This window comes from Canis aureus, chromosome 15 (assembly GCF_053574225.1).
Source record: "Canis aureus isolate CA01 chromosome 15, VMU_Caureus_v.1.0, whole genome shotgun sequence".
Lineage (NCBI taxonomy): Eukaryota > Metazoa > Chordata > Mammalia > Carnivora > Canidae > Canis > Canis aureus.
In genome coordinates this window covers 33,213,274-33,234,468 of record NC_135625.1, presented here as the reverse complement: position 1 = coordinate 33,234,468, position 21,195 = coordinate 33,213,274, and the positions used below count along the sequence as shown (strand labels likewise).

General features: G+C 40.9%; 1 protein-coding gene, 1 long non-coding RNA gene and 1 pseudogene across 2 annotated transcripts in view; 2 read left to right on the top strand and 1 right to left on the bottom strand.

The window, feature by feature from the left end:
* Positions 1-3,585: 3,585 nt before the first annotated feature.
* PPP2CB (protein phosphatase 2 catalytic subunit beta) overlaps positions 3,586-21,195 on the top strand; it is a 33,977-nt gene continuing 16,367 nt past the window's right edge. Inside the window, exon 1 of the mRNA XM_077849063.1 lies at positions 3,586-3,743. Coding sequence (XP_077705189.1) covers positions 3,642-3,743 — 102 coding nt within the window. The 5' untranslated portion in view covers positions 3,586-3,641. The remainder of the gene's footprint in view (positions 3,744-21,195) is intronic.
* LOC144284483 (uncharacterized) lies at positions 9,235-19,641 on the bottom strand. The gene is made up of 4 exons (XR_013352886.1): positions 19,256-19,641; positions 17,312-17,426; positions 10,672-10,836; positions 9,235-9,595 (listed from the first exon to the last, which is right to left on the bottom strand). It is a non-coding gene; the product is annotated as an uncharacterized LOC144284483 (long non-coding RNA).
* LOC144285155 (U4 spliceosomal RNA) lies at positions 15,568-15,698 on the top strand (annotated as a pseudogene).

The window sequence follows — 21,195 nt, the reverse complement described above, 5'->3', positions numbered from 1 at the left end:
CCAGTAATTTGGTTTTTAATTACCTGAGGTACCTCCACTTTCCAATTTCCAAACATTCATAGCTTTCAGATCTTGAGTCAGAATCCATCTCAACACTAATTTTTAAATGATTTTGTTATTTTTAAAACGATTAATAACTCATCCAATTCTTGACATTTACTCCCTACCTTGCCTGTTAGCAACAGCACTAATAAATGTACCAGTGTGTTTCTTAATTACTCACTGACTTTTTGCATCTTAATTTCCTTGAAGGCTCATCATGTGAGAAAACATGCATAAATAAATTTTGGATAGATATACCTTCTGTATGTGTGACAGACTGTTCTTTGCCTACTCAACAGCTATCCCTGGTTAGGCATGCATTTCTTTGCTGTTAACCAAACCCCAATTTTGTTCAGATACTGCATGGAGTGTCCTTGAAATAGGCGGAATATACATCCCTGCTCCAGATCTCAGGAATTATTCATAATTAAGCCACTCATAGTAATCTAGTTTGGGAGAAAAATGAAAAATGGACAAATGCAAATTAAAAACACATGAGATACCATTTCTCATCTATCATTTTGGCAAAAGTTTAAAAGCTTGAACATGTACTCTGTTGGAAAAGCTATGGGGAAACAGACACTCATACACTGTGGGAATGTTAAGTTGTACAATTTCAATAACAGCAGAAATTGTCAATATCTAATGAAACTACATATGCCTTTACTCTCTGATCCAGTAACCCTGCTTGCAGGAATTTATTTAGATGATAAATCTCTCATATAAAATGTAAATATATTATTTGTAATTGCAAAATCTTGGCAATTACCTAAATGCCCAAACATTCAGGCATAGTTGAACAATTATGTTACATATACCAAGGGAGAACTATGTAGTTGTAAACAGAATGAGGACAATCTATATGAGCCAACAATGAGTGTTTTCTGTGAAATATTAAATTGAGAAAAGCATAGGAAAGAGGGAAATACATATGCATATTTTTGCATAAAAGAACACTGGAAAACGTAGAAAACAATGAAACTGGTTACTACATAGAAAACTGGGTGAATGGGATAAGGGAAAGAGGGACATTTTTCTGAATTCACCTTTTTGGATAAGTGTTACTTTTGGAAACTTACGTAATGTTCTACATATCAGAAAGAAAAAAAATTTTTTTAAAGCTGATTTATTTATTTTTATTTTTTTATTTTTTATTTATTTATGATAGTCACAGAGAGAGAGAGAGAGGCAGAGTCATAGGCAGAGGGAGAAGCAGGCTCCATGCACCGGGAGCCCGACGTGGGATTCGATCCCGGGTCTCCAGGATCGCGCCAAAGGCAGGCGCCAAACCGCTGCGCCACCCAGGGATCCCTCAGAAAGAAAATTAAATCAGTAAGGATGGAAGTAACTTAAACTATACACACACACATACATCACATGACCACTCTTAGGCATTTTTTTTTTAAGTAGGGCATTTTTTTTCTTTTATTCCAAACAGAATTGTACAGTGGATACTAGCTAGGCTTCCAGCAATCTCTGCTATACAGTGTTGACTAGAATGAAAATTATGGTATCAAAATTGTGATGTGTAAACAGGAAGATACAAGTAAAACGCATAGCATCTAGGAAGGACTCAAAAAAAAAAAAAAAAAGCTAAACTTTTCAGAAGCACCATTTTCACAAATTCATTTCCCTACTCCAACTCTAAGAACATTCTCAACGTTAATTCTGAACACATTTGCTTCTACTTTGAGGACCTCTCTCCCCAACCAGTATCCATAGCTCCCATTTCTCCTCTGGCTTTTTGTTGTTTTGTTTGTTTTGTTTTGTTTTACTGTTCTCAATTCTCTAGGAACTTCAGAAATACCATCCTCATTTGAGTTCTGAGCTCTCCAGGCTTGGCTAGAATTCAGCCTCCTTTAAACCTCTAATGTCCACAGAGACTACAACATCTATTGCAGTTAAACAGGTGCCAGGCTCTTCAGTATTGTTTCATCACCTTTTCATGTTTTGTGCTTCTCTTCCAGCCTTATTTTGCACCATATGACCTATTTCTATTGATTAAAGTAGCTTTCCAGACCATAATATTTCACACGTGTTCTCTACCAAAAAAAAAAAAAAAAATCCTTGCAACTTCTTTCCTCTTCTTCAGACAAATTCAGAGTTTTGCCTGGGAAAAAGGTTCAAAATTCAATTCCAATGCCACCGTCCTAAAGCTTTCTGTAACTGCTGCCCAGGAGGGATAAGGCATGTTGCTCCCCTACTGTACTATTGGATAGGCACTTGTAAAATGTTTCTTCACAACCTGAAAAAGGTAGGCCTTTCTGAGCCCTTTTAATAGATGAGGAATCTGAAGTTGGGAGAGATTTGGTGATTACCCAAGGACACTGCTATGAAGTTGGCAAAGCCAAGATCCCAGCGCTCGCCTCCTGACAGAGGATGTTGCTCTCGCCTGGGTTAGTGGCAGTATGTGTCTTCTGTAGAGTCCGTATGGCTGCTTAGCACCTGCTCTACAAGGGATGTGGCACTTAGCAGGTGCTCAGTAAGTATTTGTTGAATGTCCAAATCATTAGAACTCAGTAAACACTGCAGAAAAAGCAGTGAAGAACGCTGGAGCTGGAAGGGACACAGACTGTTATCACGGAAAAATCATGAAAGGGAGGCTTGGAGAGCCGCCTGGGTGGCTCAGTCGGTTAAGCGGGGGACTTGGGCTGGGGTCGTGATCTCGGGGTCCTGGGATACGGCTGGGGTCAGGCTCCCCCCCTTCCCTCCCTTCCCCCCAGAGGGGGCATCTGCTTGTCCCTCGCCCTCTGCCCCACCCTCCCCTCGCGCTGGCAAGCCGGGGGGCGGGGGGGGCCTAAAAAAAAAAAAAGAAAAGAAAAAGAGGCTTTAAGATGTTAGGGTCCACGGCTAGTTGGCGGCAGGGTTAAGGCTAGAAAGAATCCATTTATAGACCCAATAAACACTGAATGCTTGCTCTGGGAGAGTGCCAGACTCTGGGGGGACAGCGCTGCAGGGGAAAGGCCCAGGTTTCCCAGCTCCTCCCCAGAGGGAAACAGCACTGCAAGAGGCTAAGGTGGGCCTACGTCCCCAGAGAAAAGGATGTGAAGAAAAGGCTTTCACCCAAGTGGGAAAGGAAGAGAGAGGAGGGAGGAGGGAGGGACAGGAGCCCGCCTCGGCGCCATCCCCGGGCCGCTTGTCCGCCGAGCCGCACGGGGGCGCTGCAGCCTTCTTGCGTCCCGAGCCCCGGCGGGCGCCGCCGGCTCCCCGCTCCCGGCGGAAATGCCCGGGCGCTGACGGAAACCCGGAGGGAGGGCAGCGAGGGAGCGAGGGAAGGGGCGAGAGAGCCGGGAGAGGCCGGCGGCGGCGGCGGCGGCGGCGGCGGCTCGGGGTGAGCGTCCGGCGGGTGGTTCGCCGAAGGCCCGCGCCGCGCTCCCGCCCACCTCCCCGCGCCCTTCGCCGGCTGCGGGGCGGGCGAGGGTCCCCGCAGGCCGCGCGCCGGGAGCCGCCCGCTGGCCTTGGGCGGGGCGAGGGGCCCGCAGCCGCGCCGCCCCGCTCCCTCCTCTGCCGCTGGGAGCCGCTGGCGGCGGGAGAGGGGAGCGGCGCGCGGGGCGCGGGAGGGCAGGGGCGGGGTGGGGGGAGGGAGGCAGCGGGCCGCCATGGACGACAAGGCGTTCACCAAGGAGCTGGACCAGTGGGTCGAGCAGCTCAACGAGTGTAAGCAGCTGAACGAGAACCAGGTGCGGACGCTGTGCGAGAAGGTAAGCGAAGCGGCCTGCGGGGGCGGGCGGCCGGCGGGAGCGGGGCGGGGCGGGCGGGGCGGGCCGCTGCTCCCCGGCCCCCGCCCTCCGGAAGCCCCTGCGCCGGCCCGGGGAGCCCACGCCCCGCTTGGGTCGGGGGGATTCCTGACCCTAACGTCTCACGTGCGCGCCAGCGGCGGGGTAATCCAGCGCGAGCTTTTGCTGGAAAATGCACCGAAAGTGAACCTGGATGGTCTTAATTATTAACCGAGCTTGTTAAGAGACGTAGGGCTTTTCTCGGGTGAATGGGGGGGGGGCTGGGGGGCTCAAAAATCAGCAGCTTGCAATGTGCCAGCCCGTTTGTCTCTGGAGGGGTGGGCGTAGTGGCCGACGGATGGGTAAACCGAGGCTGACTTCGATCTCAGCACGCGGCGACTGGTCTTCGCACGGATTCTTGATTGTCCGAAACCAGGCGGTCTGTCTTTTAAATTGGACCACAGGGGCACCTGGGTGGCCCAGTGATCGAGCGTCCGCCTTTAGCCCAGGTCGTGCCCCCGGGGTCCTGGGATCGAGTCCCACGTCGGGCTCCTCCTCGCAGGGAGCCTGCTTCTGCCTCTGCCTGTGTCTCTGCCTCTCACGAATAGATAAATAAAAAGCTTTAAAAAAAAAAAATAGTTTGGCCACAGTGATAACTTGAAATGATAGATGGGCTACGTGTCTTTGATTCAGGGCAGCCCTTTTCAAAAGTTATTTCCGTTTCTGTTATATGTAAAGTGTTTGGGGTTCTTTCTTTTCTTTTCTCTTTTCTTTTTCTTTTTCTTTTTCTTTTTTTTTCTTTTTCTTTTCTTTTTTCTCTTGTCCCAGGGTAATAAAATCTGCAAGTGATAAACTGCTCACAGTCGTCCTTGACTGGGTGATCTTGGACAACTTTCTTGAATTCTGTGTCCATTGTTTTCTTAACCGCTGGAGTTGTTTCACACTCTTCATCTTACCGGATAAGTCTTGGAATTTTTCTCGTTCGGTTTTTATGATTGGACTAGATAACTTTCACACATTTTTATGGAAAAAGTCTGTATGAAAGAGTAACCAAGTTCTTTTTCTTTTTTTAAGATTTTATTTATTTATTCGTGAGAAGACAGGCCGAGGGAGAAACAGGCTCCATGTAGGGAGCCAGACGCAGGCAGGACTCGACCCCAGGACTCTGGGATCACGCCCTGGGCTGAAGGCAGATGCTCCACGGCTGAGCCACACAGGTGTCCCTAACCAAGTTATTCTTAATGCTGTTGGATTTGTTTGTATTCTTAAGGCATAAATCTAAGACTTTTTTTGAGAGTTTGTGTTTGGAAATCGGAATGCCTTAGAAATGCATTGGAGAGGGCATTCCTTTTTTTTTTTTTTTTTTTAAGATTTTATTTATTCATGAGAGACATAAAGAGGCTGACACAGGCAGAGGGAAATCGCCTCGTAGGGAGCCCTATGCGGGACTGAATCCCGGCCTCAGGAATCACGCCCTGAGCTGAAGGCAGACAGACGCTCAACCCGCCGAGCACCCACCTAGGCATCCCCAGTAATAGGGCACTCTTAAAATTATGCAACTTAGGGATGGAGGAATAATAGCTAATGTTAAGTTAGAATAGTTTTTAACAAGTGTAATGTTGCCTAGCACTTTTGTATATTATATAACTCGTTGCGGGACGCCTCCGTGGCTCAGCAGTTGAGCGTCTGCCTTTGGCTCGGGGCGTGATCCTGGGGGTCTTAGGATCGAGTCCCGCATCAGGCTCCCTGCATGGAGCCTGCTTCTCCCTCTGCCTGTGTGTGTCTCTGCCTCTCTGTGTGTGTGTGTCATGAATAAAATCTTTTAAGTAAATCACTTACTCACTCCCTCTTTGTTAACAGGAGAATTTCTGTAAATAGGACTGCCAAGCCAGTGGTATTTTTTTCTTTCTGAAACAAACATTACTTACAGCTTCAAGTAGACATTCTGTGTGCTTGTTTGATAACCTAAAATTTCACGAGTCTTAAATTTTACATTTTAAATTCCTTTCTCAAATTTTACATTTTAAATTGTTCTCTTGGGCAGCCCAGGTGGCTCAGTGGTTTAGCGCTGCCTTCAGCCCAGGGCCTTGTCCTGGGGACCCGGGATCGAGTCTGGCGTCAGGCTCCCTGCGTGGAGCCTGCTTCTCTCTCTGCCTGTGTCTCCCTGCCCCCTTCAAATAAATAAATAAATTTTTCTAAAAAAAAAATAAAAAATAAATTGCTCTCTCAAGGTCTAGTGTCAGCATTCAATCTTAAAATACCTAGTCTTGAAATTAGTTGAGTCAGTTAACCCTGCTATGAACATTAAAGACTTGAAGTTATGAACAAAGCTGATGTTGAATCCCTTTGACTCGCTAATAGTTTTGATATATTCCTAGAGAAGAATTCAATCACACTTAAATCTTTTTGTTTTTGTGGAGTTTTTTAAACTTTTCTTTAATCTCTATACCAAACATGGTTCTCGAACTCACAACCATAAGATCAAGAGTGGGATGCTTATCTGACTGAGCTAGCCAGGTACCCCTCAGTCACAATTTAAGTCTTGAGGAGGCTTTCTGTATTTATCCAGAGATAAATTCTCCAGGCATCCCTGGAGAATGTACTTCAAAAGAGATTTTATATAAAATCTAAAATCTGGGGATCCCTGAGTGGCTCAGTGGTTTGGTGCCTGCCTTCGGACCAGGGCGTGATCCTGGGGTCCTGGGATCGGGTCCTGAGTCGGGCTCTCTACGTGGAGTCTGCTTCTCCCTCTGCCTGTGTCTGTGCCTCTCTGTGTCTATCATGAATAAATAAATAAAATTAAAAAAAAATAAAATCTAAAATCTTAAATTCCCGTTCAGGGCACCTGGGTGGCTCAGTGGTTGAACATCTGCCTTTGGCTCAGGTCGTGATCCCCGGGTTCCTGGGATCAAGTCCCACGTCAGGCTCTCCATAGGGAGCCTGCTTCTCCCTCTGCCTATGTCTCTGCCTCTCTGTGTGTGTGTCTCTCATGAATAAATAAAATCTTTAAAAAAAAAAAAAAAAAGATTGAATTCCTGTTCTAATTCAGGTTGCCTAAAAAACTGAAGGAGTCAGCTGAAATTGAGACTAAAGTGGTACTGATGAAAGCCCTATTTTGAGGTAGTGGCAAAAATAATATCCATCCTAATGCCAAATGGGAAAGAAATACAAGAAGTATGGATATGGATGGTCTGGCCTTCGAAGTTAATTTCTGCACAGAAAAAAAAAAAGTTTGTATAAAATAGTAAGGCATATCTTTTGAAAAGACTAGCTCTTAAATTAGCAGTCCAGCTTTTTTTTTTTTTAGCAGTCCAGCTTTTGAAGCTAATTGCAAATTTGACTTATGTGTATAGAGAAACTGTTTCTGTGATTCATTTCTGCATCAGCAGTGTGTACAGTAATTTTAAAAGATAGTGTGCCTGGAGAGCCAGTCTGGCACTGTTCAGGACATTGTGTGACTAGAACTATATTTAATTCTTGGTAGATCTCAGGAAGAGAAACAGTTTAGTCTCTTTTACCTGATAAACTTTATTTTATACTGAAGAACCTCCCTTGTGGTACTCTGAGTAGATAGGGAAATTTAGTCTATTTGTGTGCTAGCAGAATCTTTATTCTCATGATTATAAAGTGCCTACTTAGAAAAATTTTGAGGCTTTTGTAAGAATATAAATATGTAAATATTATGTAAGACTAATGGATAGGTTTTTGGGTTGTGGCTTCAGCTTTGAAATAAACAGAAATATCATTAGGATATTACTTACCCCATTAATGTGAAGTAGCATGCTTAAATTCCAGAATGTCTGAAACCATCTTAATGAAGATTAGATTCTAGTAAAAATGAATGATTTTTGTGCATAGAGAAAAATCTCTTGGATTACTTTTTTCCTTGATAGATTGTAGCAAAAAATTAGTGGTCTTAACAGCCAGAAAGCATAACTGGTACTTCATTTTAATTTCCCTTGAGCTTTGGTGGTCCATTTGACAGAGTCTAAAATGCTGTGATGCAGAAAGTAGTTCCTTCCTTTCTTAACTATAACAGAATGACCTGATTACAGTGGAATATAAGGTTAAAACCCAATTCTTCTGACTGAACCACTTGTTTCCATTTCTTATCTAAGCCAGCCTCTCATAGCAAACAGGTAAAGAAACTGAGGCAAACTAGACTAGCATGAACTACTAATGACTAGAGCAGACTTTTGAAAATCAATTCATTTCTCTACTTTATATATGATGTGTGAAACAGTATCTGTAGGTAGATGAAATGAAGTCTACATTACATACCTTTTTTTTTTTTCATATGGACTAGTGATTTTGTAGCATATGCATTCTAATTTGAAGACCTGCAGAAATTTTTTCTTCATCTTTTCTTCAGGATAAATACTATGAGGGACTTAGTGAATGAATTTCTTTGGTAAAAGGAAACAACATACCATGCTTTGAAGATAAAAATTAATGCCAAAACAATCACTGTATTTTAGACTTTATAAACTATATTTTCTGAACTTAGTCTTTCTAATGAGAATGCATTAAAATCATAGACATATCTATTGTGTATGAGAATTTAGGTTTACTTTAGATTAAATAGGAATTTTGAATTGTTTTGGACTGATTTCCTTATAATTCTCCTTCGTGTAAATGTATGTTAAGTGTAAACCTAGGGGGCACCTGGGTGGCTCAGCGGTTAAGTGTCTGCCTTTGGCTTAGGTCATGATCCCCAGGTCCTGGGCTTGAGTCCTGCATCGGGTTCCATGCAGGGAGCCTGCTTCTCCTTCTGCCTATGTCTCTACCCCTCTCTCTGTGTCTCTCATGAATAAATAAAATCTTTTTTTTTTTTTTTAATGTAAACCTGATCTTGGTTCTTCAGAATAACTTGTGTAAAGAAATATTTTCTTTCACACTGTTCCTTTATTAATGATTAAGTCTTGTCTGTACTTCCTATATAACATTACTTTTCAAGTCTTTATTTCTTTAATAATATTAAGCTAGGGAATGAGGTCAGTTTATTACAGATTTGGTTTCTTTTCTAGGGAATAAGGGAGCTCAGGCTTAGACTTGGTTTGTTGTCTCTTGTACTCTGAGACAGTTTACTATGCCTTGCAAACTGTCCTTTGAAATAACTTTTTTGAGCAAGATTTGAAATAACTTTTTTGAGCAAGAGAATTATATTATAAACTTGAGGTGCAATCTGAGATAACTGAATTGTACTACAGTAGCACTATGATATAGTACAAGTGTGCAAAATTACATTGAAGATCTAAATAATATTTTATACAAAGATATTTTATTTTGAGAATGGGATGGGAAGGTGAGACTGTCCTTACCAATTCAATTCAGTCTCTTTTTCTTTAAGATTTATTTTTAGAGCATGAACAGGGGGAGGGGCAGAGGGAGGAGAAAATCTCAAGCAGAATCTTCACTGTGGACCCCCCATGTGGGATTTGATCTCACAACCCTGAGATCATGACCTGAGCAAAAACCTAGAGTCAGAGTCACCCTGGTGCCCCTCGCCCATGCAGTTCTACGTGAAACTTTGTTTGAAGTGACTTTTTAGCATTTTTTTTTTTTTATTGTGCCAAGGAAGTGTATAGGCTAGGCTTTAATTTTGCTCTTTCCATGTCATAGAGAGTAAAGTAGTTATAAAGTTTCTTCTACCTGGATAAGGAGAATTGCCTAGGTGCAGTCTTGCCTTTGCTTTAGTAGCAAGAGAGGTACTTGTTCTGTGGGAAATGAGAAGAGTGGCTAAATAAATGCTGTCATTCCATTTTTACATCATAGATTCAACACATTTTAGTTGTACTCCTATGTGCCAGACACTGTTCAAAGTGCTGGAAATTCAGCTGTGAACAGAAGAGGGGACAAATGATAAACAGATTTAATAGAATACCAGATGGATTCCTTGTAGAAAGAAAAAGCAGAGGATAGGGGAGAGTGATGGACTTGAGCTTGGAAGGCTCTTTTAATAGAGTGGTCAGAGAAAGCCTTGCAAATTCTTCATAAGGTAATTTTCTTTCGTGATCTGAATGGGTATTGCAAGAATTAGAGGGCACAGTTCCCAAGACTGCCCTCATGTGTGACACCAATTACGTGTTCAATTGGTCCCAGAACTGCTCTCTCAGGTTCAGTAATTCACAGGAACGCTTTGCAGAACTCATTGAAAGCTGTTATACTTGTGACTACAGGGAAAGTATACAGTTTAAAATCAGCCAAGGGAAGAGACACACAGGGCAGAATTTAGGAAGGCCTGGTATCTTCCATCTCTAGTTCCTTCAGAGGCAGACTGGACAGTGGGTTACCCAAAGCCCTCATTATAAATCAGCTTGTTAGACTGTCCAATGGTCAAAGCCCCCAGGCAAAGACACTCATATGAAGCAGGACATTCTGCAACTGCCCAGCAGTTGCCTCCCAGTAGGCAAGAGCATATGTCAGACCTCTCTCTGAGTAGGGTTCTTAACTACACAGGTCTTTACTGCACAAATTTTAGGTGACAAAAACTTTCATAAATAATCAATGGAAAAATAATGCCAAATACATGAAGAAAACATGGGTACATTTATCAGAATCATACTGTGTAGGATATAAGGTTATTTTCCTGCTAATTGAGATGGTATATTCTTTGTTGTAATTTCATGACATTTTCTTTTGGATTTTGTAAACTCTTTGCAAATGCAGAAAGTTAGCCATTTAATGTTTAAAATATTCTTTCCCTGGGGCATCTGGGTACTTAGTTAACCATCTGTCTTGGGCTCAGGTCATGATCCCAGGGTCCTGGGATGGAGCCCCACATAGGGCTCTCTTGTCAGTGGGGAGCCTGCTTCTCCCTCTGCCTGCCACTACCCCTTCTTGTGTTCTCTCTCTTCTCTCTGTCAAATAAATAACATATTTTAAAAATAAAGTAAAATAAAATATTCTTTACCTTTATAAAAAATTTCTACTGGACGTTTTAGCATTTTTGTGCAGTCAGAATGGTCCAGCTTTTCCTTAAACTTTGTGTGCTTAAGAATCACTTGGAAAGGAAATAAAGAGTTGAGGTTTCTTAATTCCATTCCAGAGACTGATTATGGCTTGGCAATCCAAAAATCTGCATTTTTAAAGACATCGCAAGTCTTATTTCCAGATTGCATTTTGAGAAATGCTACTTTGAGGAATATGCTAAGTAAGATTCTGATTTACCTTTTTTCTTAAGTTTGGATCAGCTTCCAACAGTTTCTTTGTGCTTTCAGAGCTTCTTTACTGAGATTTTTGCCAGTGTCACTTCCTCTGGGATATCTTCTTTCTTTTTGCCACAACCTCTTTCTTCATATATGTCAATAAGTTTCCATGTTTATTTATGTTACTAAGTCTATTTCCTGGCTGCCTATCTAGAGTCTCTCCAAGGGCACCGCATCCTGCAGTCAACCATTTTATATATATTTCTTAGTTGAATTTCATTTCCAGTTTTACCTCTTTTCATTTCTTTGCTCAGTTTTATCGTTGTTGACCAAATCCCTCTTTTAAGTATCCAGTTTTGTAAAATGTCACAAGATAAGGAGGCAATATAGCTATATACTTTGCTGTCTGGATATAAACCTAGTAACAGATGTGCTATGAACCATCCCTAAGAGACTTTAAAAGAAGTGATGTGATTGGTTATTGATCACGATGCCATACCTTCTGTTTATGTAGTGACTTGTATACCAGCAGCAAAATTTTTAATTGCAGTAAATACAGTGTGTTAACTCAAATTTCAACCATGTTGTTAGGGACCTAATTAAACCACAGTGACTGAAATTCGTGCATATGGGAACTAACACAGAGTGAAAACTGGCTATGTAGAGAGAAATGATTGGGTAGGATTCAAAACTACTAAATAATCTTGTTCTAACTCCATTGGGCTACAACAGTATTTCTCACATTTTCATCATCTCGGGAAAGAAACTGTGCCCATTAGCAATCACTCCCTATTCTCCCCTCCTCCATCCCTTGGCAGCCACTAATCTACTTTCTTTATAGATTTGGCTATTTGAGGCATTTTATATAAATGAAATCATGCAATATGTAGTCTTTTGTGTCTGGCTTCTTTTACTTGGCATAAAATTTTCAATACCCTTCCATGTTGTAGCAAATATCAGTGCTTCATTCCTTTTTATGGCTGAATAAAATTCCATTATGTGGATTTAGCTCTGCAATTGTTTTTATGACTAAGTTATTGCCATCTGGAATTTTTTTAAGTTTAAAATTATTTTTTCAGATTTAAAAAGTAATACATACTTTTAAAAATGTAAATACCTTACAAATGTAGGGCAAAGAATGCAAATGCTCTTTACTATTGCACCCACCTTCCCCAGCCACTGCCCTCTTACATCAGGGACAAATGTAGTCTTCCACAGTTTGGTCTTGCTGTGCAAAAATCATGTGTTGGGGAGTAGGGTATTTTTGGTATATTGTTTTTATTAAAATGGGATCATTGGTATAACATCCTAAAACTTTTCCCTGAGCAATCATACTGATACTTGACTATTGCTCAACTGAAAGGAAAGGTTTATTTCCTTGTATTAAAAAAAAAAAAAAGGTCAACTGTCATTTATGGAAGAACCTTGTAACTACATGGCTAAAGTCAAAAACACAAGAAATAGCAAGTGTTGGTAAGGATGTGGAGAAGGAACCATTGTGCACTGTTGGTAGGATGTAAATTGATGATGCAAGCACTGTGGAAAACTGTAGAGTTTCCCCAAAATATTAAAAATAGGATCATCATATGATCCAGTAATTCCACTACTATTTCCAAAGTAAAAAGAAACATTAATTAAATAAAATCTTTGCACCCTTATGTTTATCACAGCATTATTTATTTATAATAGCCAAAAAATGGAAGCAGCTGCAGTGTCCAGTGATAGAAGAATGGATAAAGAAGCTGTATATATGATACTGCTCAGTAAAAAAAGAATGAAATATTGCCATTTGCAACATGAATGGACCTAGAGGGTATAATGCTAAGCGAAATAAGTCAGGGAAAAACAAATACTAGATTATTTCACTCATAGATGGAATTTCAGAAACAAAACAAATGAACAAATAAAAAATGAAACAAAAAGACTCTAAAATAGGGATCCCTGGGTGGCTCAGCAGTTTGGCGCCTGCCTTTGGCCCAAGGCGTGATCCTGGAGACCCGGGATCGAATCCCACATCGGGCTCCCGGTGCATGGAGCCTGCTTCTCCCTCTGCCTGTGTCTCTGCCTCTCTCTCTCTCTCTCTCTGTGAGACTATCATAAATAAATAAATAAATAAATAAATAAATAAATAAGACTCTAAAATACAGCAGACAAACTGGTGATTACCAGAGGGGTGGGATGAGGACACAGGTGAAATGGATAAACGGGATTACCAGTACCTTGAACACAAGAGATGTATGGAATTGTTGAATCATTCTCCTGTACACATGAAAACTAATATAATACAGTATAAACTATACTTGAGGAAAAAAAATAGATCAAATGTCATTTATCAAGAATCTTGTAGGGGGATCCCTGGGTGGCGCAGCGGTTTAGAGCCTGCCTTTGGCCCAGGGCGCGATCCTAGAGACCCAGGATCGAATCCCACGTCTGGCTCCCGGTGCATGGAGCCTGCTTCTCCCTCTGCCTATGTCTCTGCCTCTCTCTCTCTCTCTCTCTCTCTCTGACTATCATAAGTAAAAATTAAAAAAAAAAAAAAAAAAAGAATCTTGTAGGGATCCCTGGGTGGCGCAGCGGTTTAGCGCCTGCCTTTGGCCCAGGGCGTGATCCTGGAGACCTGGGATCGAGTCCCACGTCGGGCCCCCTACATGGAGCCTGCTTCTCCCTCTGCCTGTGTCTCTGCCTCTCTCTCTCTCTCTCTCTCTCTCTCTCTCTCTATCATGAATAAATAAATAAAATCTTTAAAAAAAAAAAAAAAGAACCTTGTAACTGTAGGAGGATGGGCACCCTGCTTATTATTAACTTAGCTTTGCAGAACTTTTCATTTAATCTCACCTGTTTCACAGATCAGTCTGTTCTGTGGCTTAAGAGAGGGGTGGTTTTTGTTTTTTGTTTTGTTTTGTTTTGTTTGTTTGTTTTTTCTTTCATGAGAGACATGGGAGCAAGGAGCTGGGAGCCTGACATGGGACTTGCCCTAGGCTGAAGGCAGATGTTCAACCGCTGAGCCACCGGGGCATCCCTGTTTTGTTTTGTTTTGTTTTGTTTTGTTTTGTTTTTTTTAAGATTTTATTTATTCATGAGACACAGAGAGGCAGAGACACAGGCAGAGGGAGAAGCAGTCTCCTCGCAGGAAGCCTGATGCAGGGAACTTCATCCCTGGACCAGGATCACACCCTGAACCGAAGGCAGATGCTCAACAGCTGAGCCACCCAGGCATCCCTGTTCTGTGGCTTTCTTCAGATGAATTTACTTATAATGTTTTAGAACTGATAATTTATGTGTAAATAGAGGGGACAGAAAATCTGCATACTGACTCTGCCAAAACTAGATTCAGTGGTTTCTCATTAATGTGGCTCTGGTAATGGGCACCAGCACAAAAATAGAATGTCACCTTTTGGGCAGAGGAGATTTTAGCACGTTTTCATATTCTGTGTTCCTAAAACATGGGTAGAAGGGAAAACGTTTCATTTCATCCTATTTTATTTGAACATTATTCACAAATTTTTGTTTTCTCAGTTCTCTTCCTAAATAGATTTGGTTCATAGCAGCAAAAAAGAATATGTCTTTAAATAGGTGAGAAAGGAAACAAGTTTGAATGGCTAGGTATACAGCATTGGGTGCAACAGTAACAGCTTCCTGCCAAGTGGCATCCCACAGCCATTCACATTACAGGTTTAAAATTAGTCTTATAGGTGTCCTAGACATATTTAAAAATTTGGGTGCTAAGTAACATTAAAAATCATTCATGACTTTTACATATAGAATCACAAGTTGTAAAGAAGAAAGTTGACCTAGTGGTCCTGAAAATCTGTAGAAAGGCCTCGTTTTAATGTCTGGGAATTTTAATTTGGGGGAGAGTTCCCACCATCCCCGTTAAGAATGACTCACGGTGCCTAAACTGTTACACAGACGGTGTGATGCTGAGCACATGCTTTCCTCACTTTGGTAAATGCTAGGCAGGGGTACCTATGTTACCAGGTCCCAATTAGAGATCCTGGGCACTAAGTCTCTAGTGAGCTTCCCTGGTAGTCAGCATTTCACACATGTCATAACTCATTGCTGCAAGCATCCTGTGCACTCTGAGGCTTCCCGGGAAGAGGACTTGGAAGCTTGCACCTGACTTACTCTAGACTTTGCTTCCCTGTGCCTTTTCTCTTTGCTGATTTTAGTTTGTATCCTAATGTTGTAATAAATCATCAGTATGACTCTATACTGAGTTCTGTTGGTCTTTGTGAATCACTATCAAACCTGGGGATGTTTTGGGGGGCCCCTGACACACAAAAGTTTTTACATTAAGAATTTTAAATATTAGCTGAACTGTATACTTCTACCAGTACGACACAATTTCCCTGAAGGCAAGCCAAAGTGATCTTACAATAATATGATCGCTCGGTGAGCCAGGTATCTGAAGAAAAGGTAGAAGTTAAAAATCCAATGTTTAAAAAACATCAGAGGATCTATACAATGGAGATAAAAATTGGGGGAGTGGGGTGGTTATCACACTGGCCTGAGAAGTACTGTCTTCACTACTATGTAGTTAGAAGCTCAGGGAGTATAACTGAAACATACACACATTCTGTATCCAATCTTATTAACGCATCCTTGTAGATTTGTAAAATCTGCTGGTTTAAGATAACCATATATTCTTAAAAGAAAAATTGAGCTTTGTGCAGTGGCAGTATCATAGCCAATGAGGTTTATCCGAGGTGCAAAATTCACTAATTGAAAACTTAAAAGAACAATTGCATTGGATAATATTCGCATTTTGGTGCTTTTTATGTTTATATTTAAAGTAAGACAGTAAATGATAGAGATAACATATCAAGCAGATTTGCTTTTCAGAGTTGGAACTGATTGGTTGAGATAGATAGATAGAGAGAGAGAGAGAGAGAGAGACACAGACAGACACCTGGGTGGCTCATCGGCTGAACATCTGCCTTCAGCTCAGGGCCTGCGGGATTGAGTCTCGCGTCGGGCTTCCTGCATGGAGCCTGCTTCTCTCTCTGCCTGTGTCTTTGCCTCTCTGTCTCTCTTTCTCTCTCTCTCTGTCTTTCATGAATAAAATCTTTTTTAAAAATGAAAAAAAAATAGATGACATCAGCTCCAGTTGAACTTTCTACTGATTTTTGCTATTCAGTAGATTTGTTTTCTCCTCAACAAAATTGGGAAGCTCTCATATGGAGTAAACTTGGTAAAAAATTGTTTCATTTGTGATTTTTAGACACTTTTGAACTATTTGTCAGACCCTGTGTTAGAGGACTGATAATTTAAAATTTCCTTGAGGGCGTCTGGGTGGCTGTGATTGAGCATCTGCCTTTGGCTCAGGTCGTGAACCCAGGGTCCTGGGATTGAGTCCCTCATCGGGCTCCCCGTGGGGATCCTGCTTTCCCCTCTGCCTGTGTTTCTGCCTCTGTGTGTGTGTGTCTCTCATGAATAAATCTTAGAAAAAATTTCCTTCAGTTGTAATTGGAATTACACGTTGCAGCAACTCTACCTTACTCTAGTTGCATGCCAGTGATACATTGGAGCAGCAGGGAGCTTGTCTCAGCTGGCTAGTAAGAGGTAACAGGAATGGCTGAGTGAGACTTCTGGGAAAGTTTTGTAAGATGGATAAACTAGGCTAGCATGTACTCTCTGGTCCTTTGTCCTTTCTGCCTTCTTGCTGAAATAGGGTACCAGATACAGTGACTAGAGATGCACCACCATCTTGTGACCACAAGTTGGCAGTTTGGTGTACTGAGGGTCACAAAGAAGGTGGGTGTAAAGAGTCCTGCGGTGATGGCCCTTAAGGGCCACAAATCCAGGGACACCTACCTCCAGGCTTCTCATTAATGTGAGAAAAATAAGCCCACAGCTTGTCTTCTCTGCCCCTCCAAACAGAAAAGGATAATTTCAGTAATATAATAAAATAATGCATTTACCAAACAGCTAAAAAATCAACGCTTAAAGAATTTCGGTTTGGAAAAGAAGAGCTATTCCCAGATTCTACATGCGGAAGTAAGACTGCATATCTTTTTTATTTCAGTGATTTCTACACCCACCATTGGGCTCAAATTCATAACCCTCAAGATCATATTTTAGAATTACAGACCAATAGATACCTTTTCTAAATGAAGAAAGTGAAAAGTAAATAATTCTTAAGGTTACACAGTTAGATTTGAATCAGGAGGAGAGTCTCTATTTCCTGGAAGATTTCTATACACATATCTCATTCTAACCAACCACAGGCAAAGAGAAGAAAAAATATGGGCTACATTGTTCATAACTCTTAGGAAAGTCTACCAGGCTAACTTAAGCAGAAATGGAAAAATGTATAGTAGCCTAGAATCAAAAGGAAAGCTGGAGAACCCAGAAGGAAATTTTACAGGAATTAAGAGCTAATGGAGCCCACAGTCAAAATCATACCTTAGAAATGTTTTAGAACGCTGGAGAGGACAGCTCTTGGAATAGAACTTGCCATTGTCCCTACTGCTTAGGGTCACTTCAAATTAAAAGTCAGGGCTAGGTGCACCCAGTTGACCTAGATGAATCCAGAAATAGACTTTGTGATTCCTACAACATAAATGCAGACTTTCCTTGTGATTTGTTTTACATATTCTAACTTTAGTACTTTGGATTAGAGTAATAGGACACCAACAGTCACTGAAAACAAGTTGCTGTGAACAAGATACACGTCTTTGTAGAAATATGAATCTGCTTACCTTTTATATGATCTCTCACATTACATGTTGGTCAACAGAACAGGCATTAATTAGCATAGAAATTTTGAAGCTTCTTAGGCTCCTGACCCCTTTATACTCTTAGCATTTAAGGATTGAAAAGAGCTTTTCCTTATGTAGGTTGTATTACTGATATTTTATTGGCAAATAAAACAAATTTCAAAAAATAAAGTTTTTTCAACAGTCTCAATATTACAAATCTTAGAACTATTAAAACCATCAATATTACAAAATCTCCTCACCTAGGCCTAAAATAAGTTTATGATGTTACAATACAGGAAAATATAACTTTAAATTATAGTTTAAGTCCATTAGTATAAAAAGAGTTACAAGCCCTCTCCCATTTAACAATTGAAACAGAGATGGCTAATTCAGAGCTTTATATTTCCAAATACTCATACAGTTTCTTAGGATTTCCCAAAAATGTGACTGCCAGTCAATGATTTTTTAAGACATATTATAGTTTATTCTACAAATATCTCTAGATGATAGAGGTCAGTATGTTTCTATTCTCTTGTGTGCTATAAATATTTTCCCAGGCTTCTCCTTTATCTCTAACTGTATACAGAAAGTTTTATTTTGTTTAGTTGAGCCCATCTAAGCCAGCCTGTTGATGCTAGAGAGTTTCCCTGTTCCTCTCTTTATCTCTAGTGCCTGGCCTACAACAGATACTTTACAAATAAATGTTTGTTGCAGGAACACATAAACGTTACATTCAGGAATATTTTGATGTGTCGGGTGAATGCTATGTATGGTGTACATCAAAGTGAATGGTTTATCAGCCTAATGAATGTTGTCCCATACAATTACTATCTGTTAAGTAACTTTTTCTCTGTTTTTGATGTTTCCTTTAGTGGATTTTTACATGTGATTAGCTGGCTAAATTCTTAATATTCTGATTTGAGGATTCTATTTAACTGCAAAATTTCGGTTACTCCTATTTAACTTGAAAAACAAATTACTTGTTGCTTGCTAAGTAAATGACAATTTTAAGCTTTCTCATTTTAAGCTTGTTGCCATTGGCTTTTTTTTTCCCGTTGATAGTTCCATTGCAGGAGGTTATGTTGCTTTTGAAAAACCTCTGCTAATTGTTTTCTCAGTCTTCAGCTATTTTACCAGGATCCTATTGACTTTAGGATTTGGATTTTATAAACTCCTTAAAAACTTTCTTCTTTACCCCCTGATGTATCAGTGGTTTCACTGGACTTGGCTGACTTTGCTATAAGTATTTTGCCCCTATGAGCTAAACCAGCTACTTAACATATTTAAAAATTAGTAGAGCAGCTTCTTAGAGTGGAGCTCCTAGACAGTTTTCCTTACTTAACAGATGAGCATGTAGTAGTTTTATGACTTGCCTTTTTCATTTTTATATCAAATACTGTTTATATCCAATATCAGCATTAGGTTTCACATATGTAACAGAAAACCCAAAGTAAAGGCTTAACTAAAGTAGCAATTTTTGTACTTTTCTTATGTATAAGCAAATACATAGATAAGCACTCCTGGGATGATACGGTAGCTCTACAAAGTTGCTAGGAAACCAGGCACTTGCTGTATTACTTTTCTGTGGTTACTGTAACAAATTATTACAAACTGCCTGGCTTAAAAGACCAGAAATATATTTTCTCACAGCTCTGGAGGCCGGAAGTCCAAGATCAAGGTGTCAGTAGGGCCATACGCCCTCTGGAAGCTCTGGGACAATCTGTCCCTTGCCTCTTACAGGCTTCTGGTGGCTGCTGGCATTCCTTGGCCACAGCACTTCATTCTGTCTGTCTTCTGGGGATGTGTGTATCTGTCTGTCTCTGTCTCTCTCAAAACTCATTTAGGATCTGTCAGGATAATCTAGGATAAGCTCCTCCTGTCAAAATCCTTAATCGCATGTTTTTCACGTGAGATAATATTCACGGGTTTTGATGATCAGGAAGTGACTGTATCTTTGTGGGTGTTTTTTCAGCCTGCCACATCTTCCAGCACTCTGCTCTGCTGTTATGAGGGAGCAGCTCTTGTCCTTGTGGTCTGACATGGCCTCTGGAGTTCCAGCCATTGTTACATAAACATTCCAGGAAACAAGATGGAGAGTGTTGAAGGGCATGCCCCCTCCTTAAGGAAACTTTCTGATCCCCATGTAACAGTTCTTATATCTCACTAACCCGAACTTAGTCTTATGGCCCTTTTTAGCTGCACAAGAGGCTGGTACTATGGATTGAGTATTTGTGTCCTCCCAAAATTTATATATGAAGGCTAATTACCAATGTGATGGTATTTGGAGGTGAGGTCTTTGAGAGATAGGTTATGAATATAAAGCTCCCATGAGTGGGATTAGTGCCATTATCAGAAGAGACACTAGAGAGATGATTTTTCTCACTACAATGTAAGCATGCCTCTACAAAACAGGATGAGGGTCCTCACCAGGAATCAAGTCAGCTGGCACCTTGATATTGGAATTTCCAACCTTCAGAACTGTGAGAAAGCAGTTTCTGCTGTTGAAGCCACCTCGTCTATTGTGTTTGTCATAGCAGCCTGAACAAGGCAGCTGGAAAGTAGTCTTTGAGCTGGGAATATGGCTACCTTGACTACAATTATATTAATTATGGAGAAGGAAGGAGAGAGTAGACATTGAGGTTAGGCAGTCTTTGCCTCAGATCACCTTACATTTTGTTAGCTACTGTCAGTTACTTTCCAAAGAAGATGTATAAATGTACATTTTCACCAATAGGGTATGAGAACAGCATTGCTAAAAAAAAAAAAGAAAGAAAAAAAGAAGAAGAGCCTTGCTAACAGTGGGTAAATGTCATTTATACCAATCTCATGGATGGAAAAGAAGCATATGTTTGTAGCCACTGCCCCTTTGTTTACCACCTAATGCATCGGGTTACTCCAGATGTGGTCTGGCCAAGAGCAATGAAAATAATTACCTGCTGTTTTTCTGACTACTAAAAATGATGTGAACAACCAACAGGAAAAAAGTTAAAGGACAGGAAATAATCAGTAACTGAAAAGAGACATAGCCCCGGGCTGTGATCACGGAGTGACACAATGAGGTACCACTCCTTACTATACCCTGCCACTCCAAACTATGTGCATGAGCCAGCAAAACCCAAAGGATTCTCATTGATATCCCAGTATCTCTGAAAAGAGACAGTTAAGTGGGATCTTGAGCTCACTCCTCTTTTATCTGAGAAATAGTGGAAATGGGTATTGGAAAGAAATGGGGAATGACAGGGACAGAATTGAATGCATCAAGACTGCTCAAACTAAGACAACACATTGGCTGGGGAACATGTCCAAAGCCTGAGAGTATTTTCCTGTGGGAATGGAGTGGCCCCTAAAAACCCTCAGTTTGTAGGCATTCTAGATCCCACATTCCCCCTTGTGAGCCCTCTCACCTTTCTTGGCTACAAAAAGAATTTCAGTTCTTTTGCACCTTGACTTTAAACCTGTGGTTCATTGGGGGAGTACAAATCAACTCCACATGTTGGTAGAGTGGGAGTTAATAAATGTCACACAATATGTTGGAGTAAATAGAAAGTTTAGACTGATAGCTCAGTGACAAAGGGAGAACAGCATGGC